Source organism: Hypanus sabinus, chromosome 24, assembly GCF_030144855.1.
Source record: "Hypanus sabinus isolate sHypSab1 chromosome 24, sHypSab1.hap1, whole genome shotgun sequence".
Taxonomy (NCBI): domain Eukaryota; kingdom Metazoa; phylum Chordata; class Chondrichthyes; order Myliobatiformes; family Dasyatidae; genus Hypanus; species Hypanus sabinus.
In genome coordinates, this window is record NC_082729.1 from 23482494 (window position 1) to 23502091 (window position 19598).

General features: G+C 55.7%; 1 protein-coding gene across 1 annotated transcript in view; it reads right to left on the reverse strand.

Annotated features, from left to right (window-relative positions):
• Positions 1 to 6218: 6218 nt before the first annotated feature.
• Positions 6219 to 19598, reverse strand: part of LOC132380565 (synaptophysin-like) — a 79029-nt gene continuing 65649 nt past the window's right edge. Inside the window, exon 6 of the mRNA XM_059949468.1 lies at positions 6219 to 6671. Within this exon, the coding sequence (XP_059805451.1) occupies positions 6390 to 6671 (282 nt within the window). The 3' untranslated portion in view covers positions 6219 to 6389. The remainder of the gene's footprint in view (positions 6672 to 19598) is intronic.

Below are 19598 nucleotides of genomic sequence, written 5' to 3' on the forward strand. Positions count from 1 at the left end.
GATCTCCCTCTGAGAGAGAGGGACTGAGAGACACCGGTCAGTGTACAGATCTCCCTCTGAGAGAGAGGGACTGAGAGACACCGGTCAGTGTACAGATCTCCCTCTGAGAGAGAGGGACTGAGAGACACCGGTCAGTGTACAGATCTCCCTCTGAGAGAGAGGGACTGAGAGACACCGGTCAGTGTACAGATCTCCCCTGAGAGAGAGGGACTGAGAGACACCGGTCAGTGTACAGATCTCCCTCTGAGAGAGAGGGACTGAGAGACACCGGTCAGTGTACAGATCTCCCTCAGAGAGAGAGGGAATGAGAGACACCGGGCAGTGTACAGATCTCCCCCTGAGAGAGAGGGACTGAGAGACACCGGTCAGTGTACAGAACTCCCTCAGAGAGAGAGGGACTGAGAGACACCGGTCAGTGTACAGATCTCCCCCTGAGAGAGAGAGGGACTGAGAGACACCGGTCAGTGTACAGATCCCCCCCAAGAGAGAGAGGGACTGAGAGACACCGGTCAGTGTACTGATCTCCCCCTGAGAGAGAGGGAGTAAGAGACACCGGTCAGTGTATAGAACTCCCCCTGAGAGAGAGGGACTAAGAGACACCGGTCAGTGTACAGATCTCCCCCTGAGAGAGAGGGACTGAGAGACACCGGTCAGTGTACAGATCCCCCCCAGAAAGAGAGGGACTGACAGACACCGGTCAGTGTACAGATCTGCCCCTGAGAGAGAGGGACTGAGAGACACCGGTCAGTGTACTGATCTCCCCCAGAGAGAGAGGTACTGAGAGTCACCGGTCAGTGTACTGATCTCCCCCAGAGAGAGAGGGAGACTGAGAGACACTGGTCAGTGTACTGATCTCCCCCAGAGAGAGAGGTACTGAGAGTCACCGGTCAGTGTACTGATCTCCCCCAGAGAGAGAGGTACTGAGAGTCACCGGTCAGTGTACTGATCCCCCCCAGTGTTGGCCATGTTTTGGTTTTGGTTATCTGAGCCTGAGGTGGTTCTCGGTGTGTGGCCTCAGTGATGCAGAGGCCCGCAGCCCACGCCTGAACTTCCTGTGCCCTGTACAGCAACCTCAGGGGAATCTTCACCTGTTTCCTGTTTCCATTCCATCTGTCACTATGGCAGATTGTTGCTTGTTGTCAAACTCTCCCAGGGTCAGACACAGAGTGAAGCTCCCTCCACACCGTCCCATCACACACTCCCGGGGTCAGACACAGAGTGAAGCTCCCTCCACACCGTCCCATCACACACTCCCGGGGTCAGACACAGAGTGAAGCTCCCTCCACACCGTCCCATCATACACTCCCGGGGTCAGACACAGAGTGAAACTCCCTCCACACTGTCCCATCACACACTCCCGGGGTCAGACACAGAGTGAAGCTCCCCCCACACCGTCCCATCACACACTCCCCGGGGTCAGACACAGAGTGAATCTCCCTCCACACCGTCCCATCACACACTCCCGGGGTCAGACACAGAGTGAAGCTCCCTCCACACTGTCCCATCACACACTCCCGGGGTCAGACACAGAGTGAAGCTCCCCCCACACCGTCCCATCACACACTCCCCGGGGTCAGACACAGAGTGAATCTCCCTCCACACCGTCCCATCACACACTCCCGGGGTCAGACACAGAGTGAAACTCCCTCCACACCGTCCCATCACACACTCCCGGGGTCAGACACAGAGTGAATCTCCCTCCACACCGTCCCATCACACACTCCCGGGGTCAGACACAGAGTGAAGCTCCCTCCACACCGTCCCATCACACACTCCCGGGGTCAGACACAGAGTGAATCTCCCTCCACACCGTCCCATCACACACTCCCGGGGTCAGACACAGAGTGAAGCTCCCTCCACACCGTCCCATCACACACTCCCGGGGTCAGACACAGAGTGAAACTCCCTCCACACCGTCCCATCACACACTCCCGGGGTCAGAGCTCTGAATCGAACCTGGGTTTTCAGAGCAGTGTGACGGGGGCTCTACCCTTTGCGCCACAGTAACCACAAGACAGGAACTTCATGCATCAATCTGAATATAACCCCATTTTTATTTCAATTCAATGTCGATTTTACAATATATAATATCTTAAACTATGGAATAAATACTATTCAGACAATCGCACAAATACAACTGTTTAAATACACAAACACATTTCAGAAAACGCACGATAACCCCGGGACTCTGCCGACTTTAGATATTTATACCTATGTATACACAGAAGAGAGACGAAGTTGTTTCTGCTCCAGCTCCGATTCTGACAGTTTGTTAAAGGGAACTGGCTCAGGGGAAAGAGTTTTATTTTTAAAGCAGAGGGGCTAGCAGCAGTCAAATGGCAGTGGGGTGGGGGTGGTTGGGCATTGGCGGGATTCTGACCGGGTATGTACCCTCTGCCAGTCTTCAGAAAGGTAGTGCCAGGGAAAAGGACAAGCAGGCAAGGGCCCGTGAGAGGACCCGGGGGAAGCGGTCCAGGCGAAGAAGCCCGGGGGAGAGGACAGGCCAGTGAGGGAGCCTGGGGGAGAGGTGGGGCCAGCGAGGGAGCCTGGGGGAGAGGTGGGGCCAGTGAGGGGGCCTGGGGGAGAGGTGGGGCCAGTGAGGGAACCTGGGGGAGAGGCCAGGCCAGTGAGGGAGCTCGGGGGAGAGGTGGGGCCAGTGAGGGGGCCTGGGGGAGAGGTGGGGCCAGTGAGGGGGCCTGGGGGAGAGGTGGGGCCAGTGAGGGGGCCTGGGGGAGAGGTGGGGCCAGTGAGGGAACCTGGGGGAGAGGCCAGGCCAGTGAGGGTGCTCGGGGGAGAGGTGGGGCCAGTGAGGGAGCTCGAGGGAGAGGTGGGGCCAGCGAGGGGGCCTGGGGGAGAGGTGGGGCCAGTGAGGGGGCCTGGGGGAGAGGTGGGGCCAGTGAGGGGGCCTGGGGGAGAGGTGGGGCCAGTGAGGGGGCCTGGGGGAGAGGTGGGGCCAGCGAGGGGGCCTGGGGGAGAGGTGGGGCCAGTGAGGGGGCCTGGGGGAGAGGTGGGGCCAGTGAGGGAACCTGGGGGTGAGGCCAGGCCAGTGAGGGAGCTCGGGGGAGAGGTGGGGCCAGTGAGGGGGCCTGGGGGAGAGGTGGGGCCAGTGAGGGAACCTGGGGGTGAGGCCGGGCCAGTGAGGGAGCTCGGGGGAGAGGCCGGGCCAGTGAGGGAGCTCGGGGGAGAGGTGGGGCCAGTGAGGGGGCCTGGGGGAGAGGTGGGGCCAGTGAGGGAACCTGGGGGTGAGGCCGGGCCAGTGAGGGAGCTCGGGGGAGAGGCCGGGCCAGTGAGGGAGCTCGGGGGAGAGGCCGGGCCAGTGAGGGAGCCTGGGGGAGAGGTGGGGCCAGCGAGGGAGCCTGGGGGAGAGGTGGGGCCAGTGAGGGGGCCTGGGGGAGAGGTGGGGCCAAGTGAGGGAACCTGGGGGAGAGGCCAGGCCAGTGAGGGAGCTCGGGGGAGAGGTGGGGCCAGTGAGGGAGCTCGGGGGAGAGGTGGGGCCAGTGAGGGGGCCTGGGGGAGAGGTGGGGCCAGTGAGGGGGCCTGGGGGAGAGGTGGGGCCAGCGAGGGAGCCTGGGGGAGAGGTGGGGCCAGTGAGGGGGCCTGGGGGAGAGGTGGGGCCAGTGAGGGAACCTGGGGGAGAGGCCGGGCCAGTGAGGGAGCTCGGGGGAGAGGCCGGGCCAGTGAGGGAGCCTGGGGGTAGGGGTGAGGCAGCGCCAGAGAGGGAACCCGGGCCAGCGAGTGATTGGGACAAAGATGCCGACAGCCGTAGTCCTTGGGCTTGCTCTGACAGAGGTGAGGATTTCACAGGGAAAGGATGGGTGAGGTGGATTAACAGGTTGGGTGGGGGGCACGGAAATAGACAAAAGTCCCAAGGTCAAGGGTTGACAGTCCAAAATTTTGAAGGAGGGGTATGAACACAAATGAAGTCAGATCCCACTCTACTCTTCAGCTGGGTTCCCCACATCCCTTGTTAAAGTAGGGAATTTTCTGTATACACAACCACCAAACTTGCAGGTTCGCGCATTTAACACGAACAGGATAAGAAGGGGTGCTTTACTGGGCCCAGTCAGAGGCAGGAAGGTGATCGTCACTGGCCTGGGGTCAGACACAGAGTGAAGCTCCCTCCACACCGTCCCATCACACACTCCCGGGGTCAGACACAGAGTGAAGCTCCCTCCACACCGTCCCATCACACACTCCCGGGGTCAGACACAGAGTGAAACTCCCTCCACACCGTCCCATCACACACTCCCGGGGTCAGACAGAGTGAAGCCCCCTCCACACCGTCCCATCACACACTCCCGGGGTCAGACACAGAGTGAAGCTCCCTCCACACCGTCCCATCACACACTCCCGGGGTCAGACACAGAGTGAAACTCCCTCCACACCGTCCCATCACACACTCCCGGGGTCAGACAGAGTGAAGCCCCCTCCACACCGTCCCATCACACACTCCCGGGGTCAGACACAGAGTGGAGCTCCCTCCACACTGTCCCATCACACACTCCCGGGGTCAGACACAGAGTGAAGCTCCCTCCACGCCGTCCCATCACACACTCCCGGGGTCAGACACAGAGTGAAGCTCCCTCCACACCATCCCATCACACACTCCCGGGGTCAGACACAGAGTGAAGCTCCCTCCACACCGTCCCATCACACACTCCCGGGGTCAGACACAGAGTGAAACTCCCTCCACACCGTCCCATCACACACTCCCGGGGTCAGTCAGAGTGAAGCTCCCTCCACACCGTCCCATCACACACTCCCGGGGACAGACACAGAGTGAAGCTCCCTCCACACCGTCCCATCACACACTCCCGTGGTCAGACAGAGAGTGAAGCTCCCTCCACACCGTCCCATCACACACTCCCGGGGTCAGACACAGTGAAGCTCCCTCCACACCATCCGATCACACACTCCCGGGGTCAGACACAGAGTGAAGCTCCCTCCACATTGTCCCATCACACACTCCCCCACACCATCCCATCACACACTCCCGGGGTCAGACAGAGTGAAGCTCCCTCCGTACTGTCCCATCACACACTCCTGGGATCAGACACAGAGTAAAGCTCCCTCCACACCATCCTAATACACTCTCCTGGGGTCAGACACAGAGTGAAGCTGCGTCCACATCGTTCAATCAGACACAGAGTGAAACTCCCTCCACACCCTCCCAGTGACCAAGTCTTTAATCCCTTCTATTAATTATTTTGACCTCAGGACACATGAAAGACAACTGGGAGGCTGGGAAGGAGTTCACACGCGTGATGGGATGGAAGAAAAAGTGGTGCTGTCACAAAACTGGAGGGGGGCAGAAAGGAGATCAAGATTTGTGGATAAGGCTTGAGGGGGCAGATGCAGGGTCTCAAATTAATTTGGAGAGGGTAGAAGATTGGGTAGGGATGAAGTTGCGTGGGGGAGGGGAAGTCAGGGTGAAGAAGTGGGGGCATTGAATTGTGAAGAAGAGGTGGGGCTGATTTGGGGCAGACAGGCTGAGGTAAATACGGAGTGGACAATTGGGGAGGACTGGCAGGGAGGAAATGTGGGGAAGCACAATGGAGGAAGTTCGTGGCAAAAATCAGTGAGGTCACAGTGGTGGCTTTAAATTTCTTGGGAAGAGTTCGAGCAAGCCGGGAGGCCTCCAGAATGGGTGAGAGGAGGAGGGTATTTATGGGTTGTGGAAGTCTGGGAGGTGACGGGGACAAACCTGAGGGGGAGGGGGTAACACAGGGTCAAAATGAGGGGCCAATCAGCAGGCCGAACCAGGAAAGGGAATAACTGGGAGGGAGCACGAGTCAAAATTAGAGAGAGAATCAGTGGGTGGGGGGGAGGAATGTACAAAAGGGTCATTAGGAGGGGGCAGAGATTAAAGACGGTAGGAGAGAGAGTGAGATGAAGGGGACCAGAGCGGCCAGGAAGCAAGGATTGGAAATACTCCCAGGTGACCCCTCGCCCTTTGGGTGGGTTGGTGCGGGGGGGGGGGGGGGGGGGAATCGGTCTCCTCACCCCTCCCTCCATCAGCAAAAGCGGACGCCTCTGGCAGTCAAACAATGCGCTGCACCTCAAGGAGGCTCTGTGACTCTGGGATGGGGAGGGGACGGACGAGTGAGTGCGGCAAGGGGAAGGAGGGATTCAGACGGTGGGGAGACAGAGTGAACGTGTTTAATTTTCCAGGGGGAGTGGCATCCCAGGGCAGGGGCCTCACATCTGACTGGAGAAGAGGGTGGGAGGGGGTTGGGCTGCCCGTAGTCCTCATACCTGCCTACATCCCTCCTGGGGGGGAGCGGAGGATGTGCGGGAAGGGATGCAGTGAGTGTGAGGAGAGGTGGAGTGCTTATACGTTTCTGGCGGGAGCCACAACCCAAGGCTGGAATGGGGGGGGGGGGCGGTCTTCACATCTGATTGGAGAAGGAGGTGGGAGCTGGCTGCCCGTAGTCGCTCACCGGCTGTGCCGGGTACCCCTGCTGTCCGTAGTTGGGCTGGTACCCCTCCTGCTCGTAGTGGGGTGCCTCCTGGCTGTATGGCTGGGACTGCCCATAGACGTCACGGCTGTCCGCGGGGGGCTTCTGGTCAGCCGGAGGGGCCTGCTTGACGAAGGGCGCCGACCAGCCCGTCTCCTTGAAGACAAACCAGATATTCCCACCCCACAGAATCAGGTTCAGGAAACCAAAAATCTAGCAGAAGAAAGAGTGAGGGAGGTGGGGGGAGAGACCAAAGTCGGGGAGGGAGAGAGACAGGAAGAGTGGGTTAATTGGATGATAATTAAGACACACAGCACGCTTTCTTTCTTTATCCGGGGAGCTCGAGTCCAAGAGTTCAATCCAACCGAGTGTGAGGAATTGCCCTCTGAGGGAGGAGATGTAAACAGTCGGCATCCTGATGAAAGGTCTTGGCCCAAACCCCTTGCATAGAAGCTGCATGACCTGCTAAGTTCCTCCGGGGTGGGGGCGTGTGTGTGTGTGTCTGTCTCATCTGCGGAATTTCGTGTGTTTATGAGCGCGATGTTAACGGCAGACCCCAAACAGAGTTGACGTACTGAGGGATCTTGGTTCCAAGTCCACACCTCCCTGAAAATGGCGGTTCAAGTCAATGCGTAAAGCTGGCGGCTCGGCCTGTTTGGCTTTGGTAAAGAGCGCAAGGGTCAGTCTCCGGTTTGGCCGCATCTGGAGTGTGGCATTCTATTCTGATTTCAGATGTGGGGGCTTTGGGGAGGGGGCAGCAGAGGTTCACTAGGATGCTGCCTGGATTGAAGAGCAGGAGCCACAAGGAGGGGTTGGACTAACTTAGCTTGCTGTCTCTGGGCCAGCAGAAGCCGAGAGGGCACCTGATAGAGGTTTAGAAGATCACGAGAAGCAGAGAAAGAGTAGACAGTCCTCCCCAAGAGTTGAAATGTCAAATACCAGAGTACGTAGCTTTGAGTGAGAGTGCAAAGTTTAAAGGAGATGTGCGGGGCAAGTTTTAATCTTGTGTTGGGAGCCTGGAATGTCCTGCAGAGTGGTGATGGAGAGAGGTGTTTAAGAAACAGACACATGAACAAGCAGGGAATGCAGGGATATGGACACTGTGTATACAGAAGGGATTTAGTTTAGTTCTGCGTTTAATCATTAATTTCATTTAAATAGACTGGAACAACATCTCGAGCCAGAGCGCCTAGTCCTGCACAATACTGTTTATAGAACAACATAAAACAGTACAGCACAGTTACACGCTGTGCCAAACTTTTAACCTACCCCCAAGATCAATCTAACCGCTCCTTCCCAGGAAATCCATGTGCGTATCTAAGTCTTTTCAATGACCATTTGGGTTAAGCTGGGGTGGGGATGTCCCAGTTGGGTTAGGGGTGTCACAGCTGAGTTGGGTTGGGTTTAGAATAAGTTCGCCCAGTGGAGTTCGATAGGTTTGGGATGTGGATGCCCCATTTCCGCTGGGGTGTTCTGTTTGTGCTGAGTGGAGGTTGAGGTGTCCCAATTGGGTTAGGTTCAGGTGCAGTGGCACTGGGCTGGTATCAGGGATGGGATGTCTCAGTGGGAGTGAATTGGTTTGGGGTGGGGTCGTCCCAGTTGGGTTAGGTTGAGTTGTGTTGGGTTGGGGTTGGGGATGACACAGTTGGGTTAGGTTGAGTTGTGTTGCGTTAGGGGTTGGGATGTCCCAGTTGGGTTAGGTTGACTTGGAATGGGTCGGGGTGGGATGTCCCAGTAGCGTTGAGTTGGAATAGGTTGAGGCTGGGGATGTCCCAGTTGGGTTAGGTTGAGTTGTGTTGGGTTGAAGGGTGGGGATGTCCCAGTTGGGTTAGGTTGAGTTGTGTTGGGTTGGGGTGGGGATGTCCCAGTTGGGTTACGTGGAGTTGTGTTGGTTTGGGGTGGGGATGTCCAGGATGGGTTAGGTTGAGTTGTGTTGGGTTAGGGGTGGGGATGTCCCAGTTGGGTTAGGTTGACTTGGAATGGGTCGGGGTGGGATGTCCCAGTAGCGTTAAGTTGAGTTGGAATAGGTTGAGGCTGGGGATGTCCCAGTTGGGTTAGGTTGAGTTGTGTTGGGTTGAAGGGTGGGGATGTCCCAGTTGGGTTAGGTTGAGTTGTGTTGGGTTGGGGTGGGGATGTCCCAGTTGGGTTAGGTTGAGGTGTTGGGTTGGGGGGAGGGGTACGTCCCAGTTGGGTTAGGTTGAGTTGTGCTGGGTTGGGGGTGGGGATGTCCCAGTTGGGTTAGGTTGAGTTGGAATGGGTTGGGGGTGCGGATGTCCCAGTTGGGTTAGGTTGAGTTGAAAAGGGTTGGGGGTGGGAATATCCCAGTTGGGTTAGGTTGAGTTGGACTGGGTTGGGGTGGGGAAGTCCCAGTTGGGTTAGGTTGCGTTGGAATGGGTTAGGGGTGGGGATGTCCCAGTTGGGTTAGGTTGAGTAGGACTGGGTTGGGGTAGGAATGCCCCAGTTGAATTAGATTGAGTTGGAATGGGTTGGGGGTGGGGATGTCCCAGTTGGGTTAGGTTGAGTTGTGTTGGGTTGAAGGGTGGGGATGTCCCAGTTGGGTTAGGTTGAGTTGTGTTGGGTTGGGGTGGGGATGTCCCAGTTGGGATAGGTTGACGTGTTGGGTTGGGGGGGGGGTACGTCCCAGTTGGGTTAGGTTGAGTTGTGCTGGGTTGGGGGTGGGGATGTCCCAGTTGGGTTAGGTTGAGTTGGAATGGGTTGGGGGTGCGGATGTCCCAGTTGGGTTAGGTTGAGTTGTAAAGGGTTGGGGGTGGGAATATCCCAGTTGGGTTAGGTTGAGTTGGACTGGGTTGGGGTGGGGAAGTCCCAGTTGGGTTAGGTTGCGTTGGAATGGGTTAGGGGTGGGGATGTCCCAGTTGGGTTAGGTTGAGTAGGACTGGGTTGGAGTGGGGATGCCCCAGTTGAATTAGATTGAGTTGGAATGGGTTGGAGGTGGGGATGTCCCAGTTGGGTTAGGTTGAGTTGGAAAGGGTTGGGGGTGGGAATATCCCAGTTAGGTTAGGTTGAGTTGGAAAGATTTGGGGGTGGGAATATCCCAGTTGGGTTAGGTTGAGTTGGACTGAGTTGGGGTGGGGATGTCCCAGTTGGGTTAGGTTGAGTTGGGATGGGTTAGGGTGGGGATGTCCCAGTTGGGTTAGGTTGAGTTGGGCTGGGTTAGGGTGGGGATGTCCCAGTTGGGTTAGATTGGGGTGGGGATGACCCAGTAGGGAGAGGTTGAGTTGGAATGGGTTGGGGGTGGGGATGTCCCAGTTGGGTGAGGTTGAGTTGGAATGGGTTGGGGGTGGGGATGTCCCAGTTGGGTGAGGTTGAGCTGGAATGGGTTGGAGTGGGGACATCCCAGTAGGGATAGATTGAATTGGAATGGGTTGGGGTGGGAATGTCCCACATGGGTTAGGTTGAGTTGTGTTGGGTTCGGGGTGGGGATGTCCCAGTTCGGTTAGTTTGGGGTGGGGATGTCCCAGTTGGATTAGGTTGAGTTGGACTGGGTTGGGGTGGGGATGTCCCAGTTGGGATAGGTTGAGTTGTGTTGGGTTGAAGGGTGGGGATGTCCCAGTTGGGTTAGGTTGAGTTGTGTTGGGTTGAAGGGTGGGGATGTCCCAGTTGGGTTAGGTTGAGTTGTGTTGGGTTGGGGGGGGTACGTCCCAGTTGGGTTAGGTTGAGTTGTGTTGGGTTGGGCGTGGGGATGTCCCAGTTGGGTTAGGTTGACTTGGAATGGGTCGGGGTGGGATGTCCCAGTAGTGTTAAGTTGAATTGGAATAGGTTGAGACTGGGGATGTCCCAGTTGGGTTAGGTTGAGTTGTGTTGGGTTGAAGGGTGGGGATGTCCCAGTTGGGTTAGGTTGAGTTGTGTTGGGTTGGGGTGAGGATGTCCCAGTTGGGTTAGGTTGAGTTGTGTTGGGTTGGGGGTGGGGATGTCCCAGTTGGGCTACGTGGAGATGTGTTGGGTTGGGGTGGGGTTGTCCCAGTTGGGTTAGGTTGAGTTGGAATGGGTTGGGGTGAGGATGTCCCAGTAGGGATATGTTGAGTTGAAAAGGGTTGGGGGTGGGAATGTCCCAGTTGGGTTAGGTTGAGTTGGAATGGGTTGGGGGTGCGGATGTCCCAGTTGGGTTAGGTTGAGTTGGAAAGGGTTGGGGGTGGGAATATCTCAGTTGTGTTAGGTTTAGTTGGACTGAGTTGGAGTGGGGACGTCCCAGTAGGGATAGGTTGACCTGGAATGTGTTGGGGTGGGGATGTCCCAGTTGGGTTAAGTTGAGTTGGAATGGGTTGGGGGTGGGGATGCCACAGTTGGGTTAGGTTGAGTTGTGTTGGGTTGGGGTGGGAATGTCCCAGTTGGGTTAGGTTGAGTTGTGTTGGGTTGGGGGGGGTACGTCCCAGTTGGGTTAGGTTGAGTTGTGTTGGGTTGGGGTGGGGATGTCCCAGTTGGGTTAGGTAGAGTTGGAATGGGTTGGAGTGGGGACGTCCCAGTAGGGATAGTTTGAATTAGAATGGATTGGGGTGGGAATGTCCCACTTGGGTTATGTTGAGTTGTGTTGGGTTAGGGGTGGGGATGTCCCAGTTGGGTTAGGTTGACTTGGAATGGGTCGGGGTGGGATGTCCCAGTAGTGTTAAGTTGAGTTGGAATAGGTTCAGGCTGGGGATGTCCCAGTTGGGTTAGGTTGAGTTGTGTTGGGTTGAAGGGTGGGGATGTCCCAGTTGGGTTAGGTTGAGTTGTGTTGGGTTGGGGGGGTACGTCCCAGTTGGGTTAGGTTGAGTTGTGTTGGGTTGAAGGGTGGGGATGTCCCAGTTGGGTTAGGTTGAGTTGTGTTGGGTTGAAGGGTGGGGATGTCCCAGTTGGGTTAGGTTGAGTTGTGTTGGGTTGGGGGGGGTACGTCCCAGTTGGGTTAGGTTGAGTTGTGTTGGGTTGGGCGTGGGGATGTCCCAGTTGGGTTAGGTTGACTTGGAATGGGTCGGGGTGGGATGTCCCAGTAGTGTTAAGTTGAATTGGAATAGGTTGAGACTGGGGATGTCCCAGTTGGGTTAGGTTGAGTTGTGTTGGGTTGAAGGGTGGGGATGTCCCAGTTGGGTTAGGTTGAGTTGTGTTGGGTTGGGGGGGTACGTCCCAGTTGGGTTAGGTTGAGTTGTGTTGGGTTGGGCGTGTGGATGTCCCAGTTGGGTTAGGTTGACTTGGAATGGGTCGGGGTGGGATGTCCCAGTAGTGTTAAGTTGAATTGGAATAGGTTGAGACTGGGGATGTCCCAGTTGGGTTAGGTTGAGTTGTGTTGGGTTGAAGGGTGGGGATGTCCCAGTTGGGATAGGTTGAGTTGTGTTGGGTTGAAGGGTGGGGATGTCCCAGTTGGGTTAGGTTGAGTTGTGTTGGGTTGAAGGGTGGGGATGTCCCAGTTGGGTTAGGTTGAGTTGTGTTGGGTTGGGGGGGGTACGTCCCAGTTGGGTTAGGTTGAGTTGTGTTGGGTTGGGCGTGGGGATGTCCCAGTTGGGTTAGGTTGACTTGGAATGGGTCGGGGTGGGATCTCCCAGTAGTGTTAAGTTGAATTGGAATAGGTTGAGACTGGGGATGTCCCAGTTGGGTTAGGTTGAGTTGTGTTGGGTTGAAGGGTGGGGATGTCCCAGTTGGGTTAGGTTGAGTTGGAATGTGTTGGGGTGGGGATGTCCCAGTTGGGTTAAGTTGAGTTGGAATGGGTTGGGGGTGGGGATGCCACAGTTGGGTTAGGTTTAGTTGGACTGAGTTGGGGTGGGGATGTCCCAGTTTGGTTAGGTTGAGTTGTGTTGGGTTGGGGGGGTACGTCCCAGTTGGGTTAGGTTGAGTTGTGTTGGGTTGGGCGTGTGGATGTCCCAGTTGGGTTAGGTTGACTTGGAATGGGTCGGGGTGGGATGTCCCAGTAGTGTTAAGTTGAATTGGAATAGGTTGAGACTGGGGATGTCCCAGTTGGGTTAGGTTGAGTTGTGTTGGGTTGAAGGGTGGGGATGTCCCAGTTGGGTTAGGTTGAGTTGTGTTGGGTTGGGGGGGTACGTCCCAGTTGGGTTAGGTTGAGTTGTGTTGGGTTGGGCGTGGGGATGTCCCAGTTGGGTTAGGTTGACTTGGAATGGGTCGGGGTGGGATGTCCCAGTTAGTGTTAAGTTGAATTGGAATAGGTTGAGACTGGGGATGTCCCAGTTGGGTTAGGTTGAGTTGTGTTGGGTTGAAGGGTGGGGATGTCCCAGTTGGGATAGGTTGAGTTGTGTTGGGTTGAAGGGTGGGGATGTCCCAGTTGGGTTAGGTTGAGTTGTGTTGGGTTGAAGGGTGGGGATGTCCCAGTTGGGTTAGGTTGAGTTGTGTTGGGTTGGGGGGGGTACGTCCCAGTTGGGTTAGGTTGAGTTGTGTTGGGTTGGGCGTGGGGATGTCCCAGTTGGGTTAGGTTGACTTGGAATGGGTCGGGGTGGGATCTCCCAGTAGTGTTAAGTTGAATTGGAATAGGTTGAGACTGGGGATGTCCCAGTTGGGTTAGGTTGAGTTGTGTTGGGTTGAAGGGTGGGGATGTCCCAGTTGGGTTAGGTTGAGTTGGAATGTGTTGGGGTGGGGATGTCCCAGTTGGGTTAAGTTGAGTTGGAATGGGTTGGGGGTGGGGATGCCACAGTTGGGTTAGGTTTAGTTGGACTGAGTTGGGGTGGGGATGTCCCAGTTTGGTTAGGTTGAGTTGGAATGGGTTGGGGTGGGGATGTCCCAGTTGGTTTAGGTTGAGTTGGAATGGTTTGGAGTGGGGACGTCCCAGTAGGGATAGATTGAATTGGAATGGGTTGGGGTGGGAATGTCCCACATGGGTTAGGTTGAGTTGTGTTGGGTTGGGGGTGGGGATGTCCCAGTTCGGTTAGTTTGGGGTGGGGATATCCCAGTTGGATTAGGTTGAGTTGGTCTGGGTTGAGGTGGGGATTTCCCAGCAGGGATAGGTTGAGTTGGAATGGGTTGGGGTTGGGGATGTCCCAGTTGGGTTAGGTTGAGTTGTGTTGGGTTGGGGGGGGTACGTCCGAGTTCGGGTTAGGTTGAGTTGTGTTGGGTTGGGGGTGGGGATGTCCCAGTTGGGTTAGGTTGACTTGGAATGGGTCGGGGTGGGATGTCCCAGTAGTGTTAAGTTGAGTTGGAATAGGTTGAGGCTGAGGATGTCCCAGTTGGGTTAGGTTGAGTTGTGTTGGGTTGAAGGGTGGGGATGTCCCAGTTGGGTTAGGTTGATTTGTGTTGGGTTGGGGGGGGTACGTCCCAGTTGGGTTAGGTTGAGTTGTGTTGGGTTGGGGGTGGGGATGTCCCAGTTGGGTTACATGGAGTTGTGTTGGGTTGGGGTGGGGATGTCCAGGATGGGTTAGTTTGAGCTGGAATGGGTTGGGGTGGGGATGTCCCAGTTGGGTTAGGTTGAGTTGGAATGGGTTGGAGTGGGGACGTCCCAGTAGGGATAGTTTGAATTAGAATGGATTGGGGTGGGAATGTCCCACTTGGGTTATGTTGAGTTGTGTTGGGTTAGGGGTGGGGATGTCCCAGTTGGGTTAGGTTGACTTGGAATGGGTCGGGGTGGGATGTCCCAGTAGTGTTAAGTTGAGTTGGAATAGGTTGAGGCTGGGGATGTCCCAGTTGGGTTAGGTTGAGTTGTGTTGGGTTGGGGTGGGGATGTCCCAGTTGGGTTAGGTTGAGTTGTGTTGGGTTAGGGGGGGGTACGTACCAGTTGGGTTAGGTTGAGTTGTGTTGGGTTGGGGCTGGGGATGTCCCAGTTGGGTTAGGTTGACTTGGAATGGGTCGGGGTGGGATGTCCCAGTAGTGTTAAGTTGAGTTGGAATAGGTTGAGGCTGGGGATGTCCCAATTGGGTTAGGTTGAGTTGTGTTGGGTTGAAGGGTGGGGATGTCCCAGTTGGGTTAGGTTGAGTTGTGTTGGGTTGGGGTGGGGATGTCCCAGTTGGGTTAGGTTGAGGTGTTGGGTTGGGGGGAGGAGTACGTCCCAGTTGGGTTAGGTTGAGTTGTGCTGGGTTGGGGGTGGGGATGTCCCAGTTGGGTTAGGTTGACTTGGAATGGGTCGGGGTGGGATGTCCCAGTAGTGTTGAGTTGGAATAGGTTGAGGCTGGGGATGTCCCAGTTGGGTTAGGTTGAGTTGTGTTGGGTTGAAGGGTGGGGATGTCCCAGTTGGGTTAGGTTGAGTTGTGTTGGGTTGAAGGGTGGGGATGTCCCAGTTGGGTTAGGTTGAGTTGTGTTGGGTTGGGGGGGGTACGTCCCAGTTGGGTTAGGTTGAGTTGTGTTGGGTTGGGGGTGGGGATGTCCCAGTTGGGTTACGTGGAGTTGTGTTGGGTCGGGGTTGGATGTCCCAGTAGTGTTAAGTTGAATTGGAATAGGTTGAGGCTGGGGATGTCCCAGTTGGGTTAGGTTGAGTTGTGTTGGGTTGAAGGGTGGGGATGTCCCAGTTGGGTTAGGTTGAGTTGTGTTGGGTTGGGGGGGTACGTCCCAGTTGGGTTAGGTTGAGTTGTGTTGGGTTAGAGGTGGGGATGTCCCAGTTGGGTTAGGTTGACTTGGAATGGGTCGGGGTGGGATGTCCCAGTAGTGTTGAGTTGGAATAGGTTGAGGCTGGGGATGTCCCAGTTGGGTTAGGTTGAGTTGTGTTGGGTTGAAGGGTGGGGATGTCCCAGTTGGGTTAGGTTGAGTTGTGTTGGGTTGAAGGGTGGGGATGTCCCAGTTGGGTTAGGTTGAGTTGTGTTGGGTTGGGGGGGTACGTCCCAGTTGGGTTAGGTTGAGTTGTGTTGGGTTGGGCGTGGGGATGTCCCAGTTTGGTTAGGTTGACTTGGAATGGGTCGGGGTGGGATGTCCCAGTAGTGTTAAGTTGAATTGGAATAGGTTGAGGCTGGGGATGTCCCAGTTGGGTTAGGTTGAGTTGTGTTGGGTTGAAGGGTGGGGATGTCCCAGTTGGGTTAGGTTGAGTTGTGTTGGGTTGGGGGGGTACGTCCCAGTTGGGTTAGGTTGAGTTGTGTTGGGTTGGGGGTGGGGATGTCCCAGTTGGGTTACGTGGAGTTGTGTTGGGTCGGGGTGGGATATCCCAGTAGTGTTAAGTTGAATTGGAATAGGTTGAGGCTGGGGATGTCCCAGTTGGGTTAGGTTGAGTTGTGTTGGGTTGAAGGGTGGGGATGTCCCAGTTGGGTTAGGTTGAGTTGTGTTGGGTTGGGGGGGTACGTCCCAGTTGGTTTAGGTTGAGTTGTGTTGGGTTGGGGGTGGGGATGTCCCAGTTGGGTTACGTGGAGTTGTGTTGGGTTGGGGTGGGGATGTCCAGGATGGGTTAGGTTCAGATGGAATGGGTTGGAGTGGGGACGTCCCAGTAGGGATAGTTTGAATTAGAATGGATTGGGGTGGGAATGTCCCACTTGGGTTATGTTGAGTTGTGTTGGGTTAGGGGTGGGGATGTCCCAGTTGGGTTAGGTTGACTTGGAATGGGTCGGGGTGGGATGTCCCAGTAGTGTTAAGTTGAGTTGGAATAGGTTGAGGCTGGGGATGTCCCAGTTGGGTTAGGTTGAGTTGTGTTGGGTTGAAGGGTGGGGATGTCCCAGTTGGGTTAGGTTGAGTTGTGTTGGGTTGGGGTGGGGATGTCCCAGTTGGGTTAGGTTGACTTGGAATGGGTCGGGGTGGGATGTCCCAGTAGTGTTAAGTTGAGTTGGACTAGGTTGAGGCTGGGGATGTCCCAGTTGGGTTAGGTTGAGTTGTGTTGGGTTGGGGTGGGGATGTCCCAGTTGGGTTAGGTTGAGTTGTGTTGGGTTAGGGGGGGTACGTCCCAGTTGGGTTAGGTTGAGTTGTGTTGGGTTGGGGGTGGGGATGTCCCAGTTGGGTTAGGTTGACTTGGAATGGGTCGGGGTGGGATGTCCCAGTAGTGTTAAGTTGAGTTGGAATAGGTTGAGGCTGGGGATGTCCCAGTTGGGTTAGGTTGAGTTGTGTTGGGTTGAAGGGTGGGGATGTCCCAGTTGGGTTAGGTTGAGTTGCGTTGGGTTGGGGTGGGGATGTCCCAGTTGGGTTAGGTTGAGGTGTTGGGTTGGGGGGAGGGGTACGTCCCAGGTGGGTTAGGTTGAGTTGTGCTGGGTTGGGGGTGGGGATGTCCCAGTTGGGTTAGGTTGACTTGGAATGGGTCGGGGTGGGATGTCCCAGTAGTGTTGAGTTGGAATAGGTTGAGGCTGGGGATGTCCCAGTTGGGTTAGGTTGAGTTGTGTTGGGTTGAAGGGTGGGGATGTCCCAGTTGGGTTAGGTTGAGTTGTGTTGGGTTGAAGGGTGGGGATGTCCCAGTTGGGTTAGGTTGAGTTGTGTTGGGTTGGGGGGGTACGTCCCAGTTGGGTTAGGTTGAGTTGTGTTGGGTTGGGGTGGGGATGTCCCAGTTGGGATAGGTTGACGTGTTGGGTTGGGGGGGGGGGGTACGTCCCAGTTGGGTTAGGTTGAGTTGTGCTGGGTTGGGGGTGGGGATGTCCCAGTTGGGTTAGGTTGAGTTGGAATGGGTTGGGGGTGCGGATGTCCCAGTTGGGTTAGGTTGAGTTGTAAAGGGTTGGGGGTGGGAATATCCCAGTTGGGTTAGGTTGAGTTGGACTGGGTTGGGGTGGGGAAGTCCCAGTTGGGTTAGGTTGCTTTGGAATGGGTTAGGGGTGGGGATGTCCCAGTTGGGTTAGGTTGAGTAGGACTGGGTTGGAGTGGGGATGCCCCAGTTGAATTAGATTGAGTTGGAATGGGTTGGAGGTGGGGATGTCCCAGTTGGGTTAGGTTGAGTTGGAAAGGGTTGGGGGTGGGAATATCCCAGTTAGGTTAGGTTGAGTTGGAAAGATTTGGGGGTGGGAATATCCCAGTTGGGTTAGGTTGAGTTGGACTGAGTTGGGGTGGGGATGTCCCAGTTGGGTTAGGTTGAGTTGGGATGGGTTAGGGTGGGGATGTCCCAGTTGGGTTAGGTTGAGTTGGTCTGGGTTAGGGTGGGGATGTCCCAGTTGGGTTAGATTGGGGTGGGGATGACCCAGTAGGGAGAGGTTGAGTTGGAATGGGTTGGGGGTGGGGATGTCCCAGTTGGGTGAGGTTGAGTTGGAATGGGTTGGGGGTGGGGATGTCCCAGTTGGGTGAGGTTGAGCTGGAATGGGTTGGAGTGGGGACATCCCAGTAGGGATAGATTGAATTGGAATGGGTTGGGGTGGGAATGTCCCACATGGGTTAGGTTGAGTTGTGTTGGGTTCGGGGTGGGGATGTCCCAGTTCGGTTAGTTTGGGGTGGGGATGTCCCAGTTGGATTAGGTTGAGTTGGACTGGGTTGGGGTGGGGATGTCCCAGTTGGGATAGGTTGAGTTGTGTTGGGTTGAAGGGTGGGGATGTCCCAGTTGGGTTAGGTTGAGTTGTGTTGGGTTGGGGGGGGTACGTCCCAGTTGGGTTAGGTTGAGTTGTGTTGGGTTGGGCGTGGGGATGTCCCAGTTGGGTTAGGTTGACTTGGAATGGGTCGGGGTGGGATGTCCCAGTAGTGTTAAGTTGAATTGGAATAGGTTGAGACTGGGGATGTCCCAGTTGGGTTAGGTTGAGTTGTGTTGGGTTGAAGGGTGGGGATGTCCCAGTTGGGTTAGGTTGAGTTGTGTTGGGTTGGGGGGGTACGTCCCAGTTGGGTTAGGTTGAGTTGTGTTGGGTTGGGGTGGGGATGTCCCAGTTGGGTTAGGTTGAGTTGTGTTGGGTTGGGGGGGTACGTCCCAGTTGGGTTAGGTTGAGTTGTGTTGGGTTGGGGTGGGGATGTCCCAGTTGGGTTAGGTTGAGTTGGAATGGGTTGGAGTGGGGACGTCCCAGTAGGGATAGTTTGAATTAGAATGGATTGGGGTGGGAATGTCCCACTTGGGTTATGTTGAGTTGTGTTGGGTTAGGGGTGGGGATGTCCCAGTTGGGTTAGGTTGACTTGGAATGGGTCGGGGTGGGATGTCCCAGTAGTGTTAAGTTGAGTTGGAATAGGTTGAGGCTGGGGATGTCCCAGTTGGGTTAGGTTGAGTTGTGTTGGGTTGAAGGGTGGGGATGTCCCAGTTGGGTTAGGTTGAGTTGTGTTGGGTTGGGGTGAGGATGTCCCAGTTGGGTTAGGTTGAGTTGTGTTGGGTTGGGGGTGGGGATGTCCCAGTTGGGCTACGTGGAGATGTGTTGGGTTGGGGTGGGGTTGTCCCAGTTGGGTTAGGTTGAGTTGGAATGGGTTGGGGTGAGGATGTCCCAGTAGGGATATGTTGAGTTGAAAAGGGTTGGGGGTGGGAATGTCCCAGTTGGGTTAGGTTGAGTTGGAATGGGTTGGGGGTGCGGATGTCCCAGTTGGGTTAGGTTGAGTTGGAAAGGGTTGGGGGTGGGAATATCTCAGTTGTGTTAGGTTTAGTTGGACTGAGTTGGAGTGGGGACGTCCCAGTAGGGATAGGTTGACCTGGAATGGGTTGGGGGTGGGGATGCCACAGTTGGGTTAGGTTGAGTTGTGTTGGGTTGGGGTGGGAATGTCCCAGTTGGGTTAGGTTGAGTTGTGTTGGGTTGGGGGGGGTACGTCCCAGTTGGGTTAGGTAGAGTTGGAATGGGTTGGAGTGGGGACGTCCCAGTAGGGATAGTTTGAATTAGAATGGATTGGGGTGGGAATGTCCCACTTGGGTTATATTGAGTTGTGTTGGGTTAGGGGTGGGGATGTCCCAGTTGGGTTAGGTTGACTTGGAATGGGTCGGGGTGGGATGTCCCAGTAGTGTTAAGTTGAGTTGGAATAGGTTGAGGCTGGGGATGTCCCAGTTGGGTTAGGTTGAGTTGTGTTGGGTTGAAGGGTGGGGATGTCCCAGTTGGGTTAGGTTGAGTTGTGTTGGGTTGGGGGGGTACGTCCCAGTTGGGTTAGGTTGAGTTGTGTTGGGTTGGGGGGGTACGTCCCAGTTGGGTTAGGTTGAGTTGGAATGGGTTGGAGTGGGGACGTCCCAGTAGGGATAGATTGAATTAGAATGGATTGGGGTGGGAATGTCCCACTTGGGTTAGGTTGAGTTGTGTTGGGCTGGGTGTGGGGACGTCCCAGTTGGGTTAGGTTGAGTTGGAATGGGTTGGGGTGGGGATGTCCCAGTAGGGATATGTTGAGTTGAAAAGGGTTGGGGGTGGGAATGTCCCAGTTGGGTTAGGTTGAGTTGGAATGTGT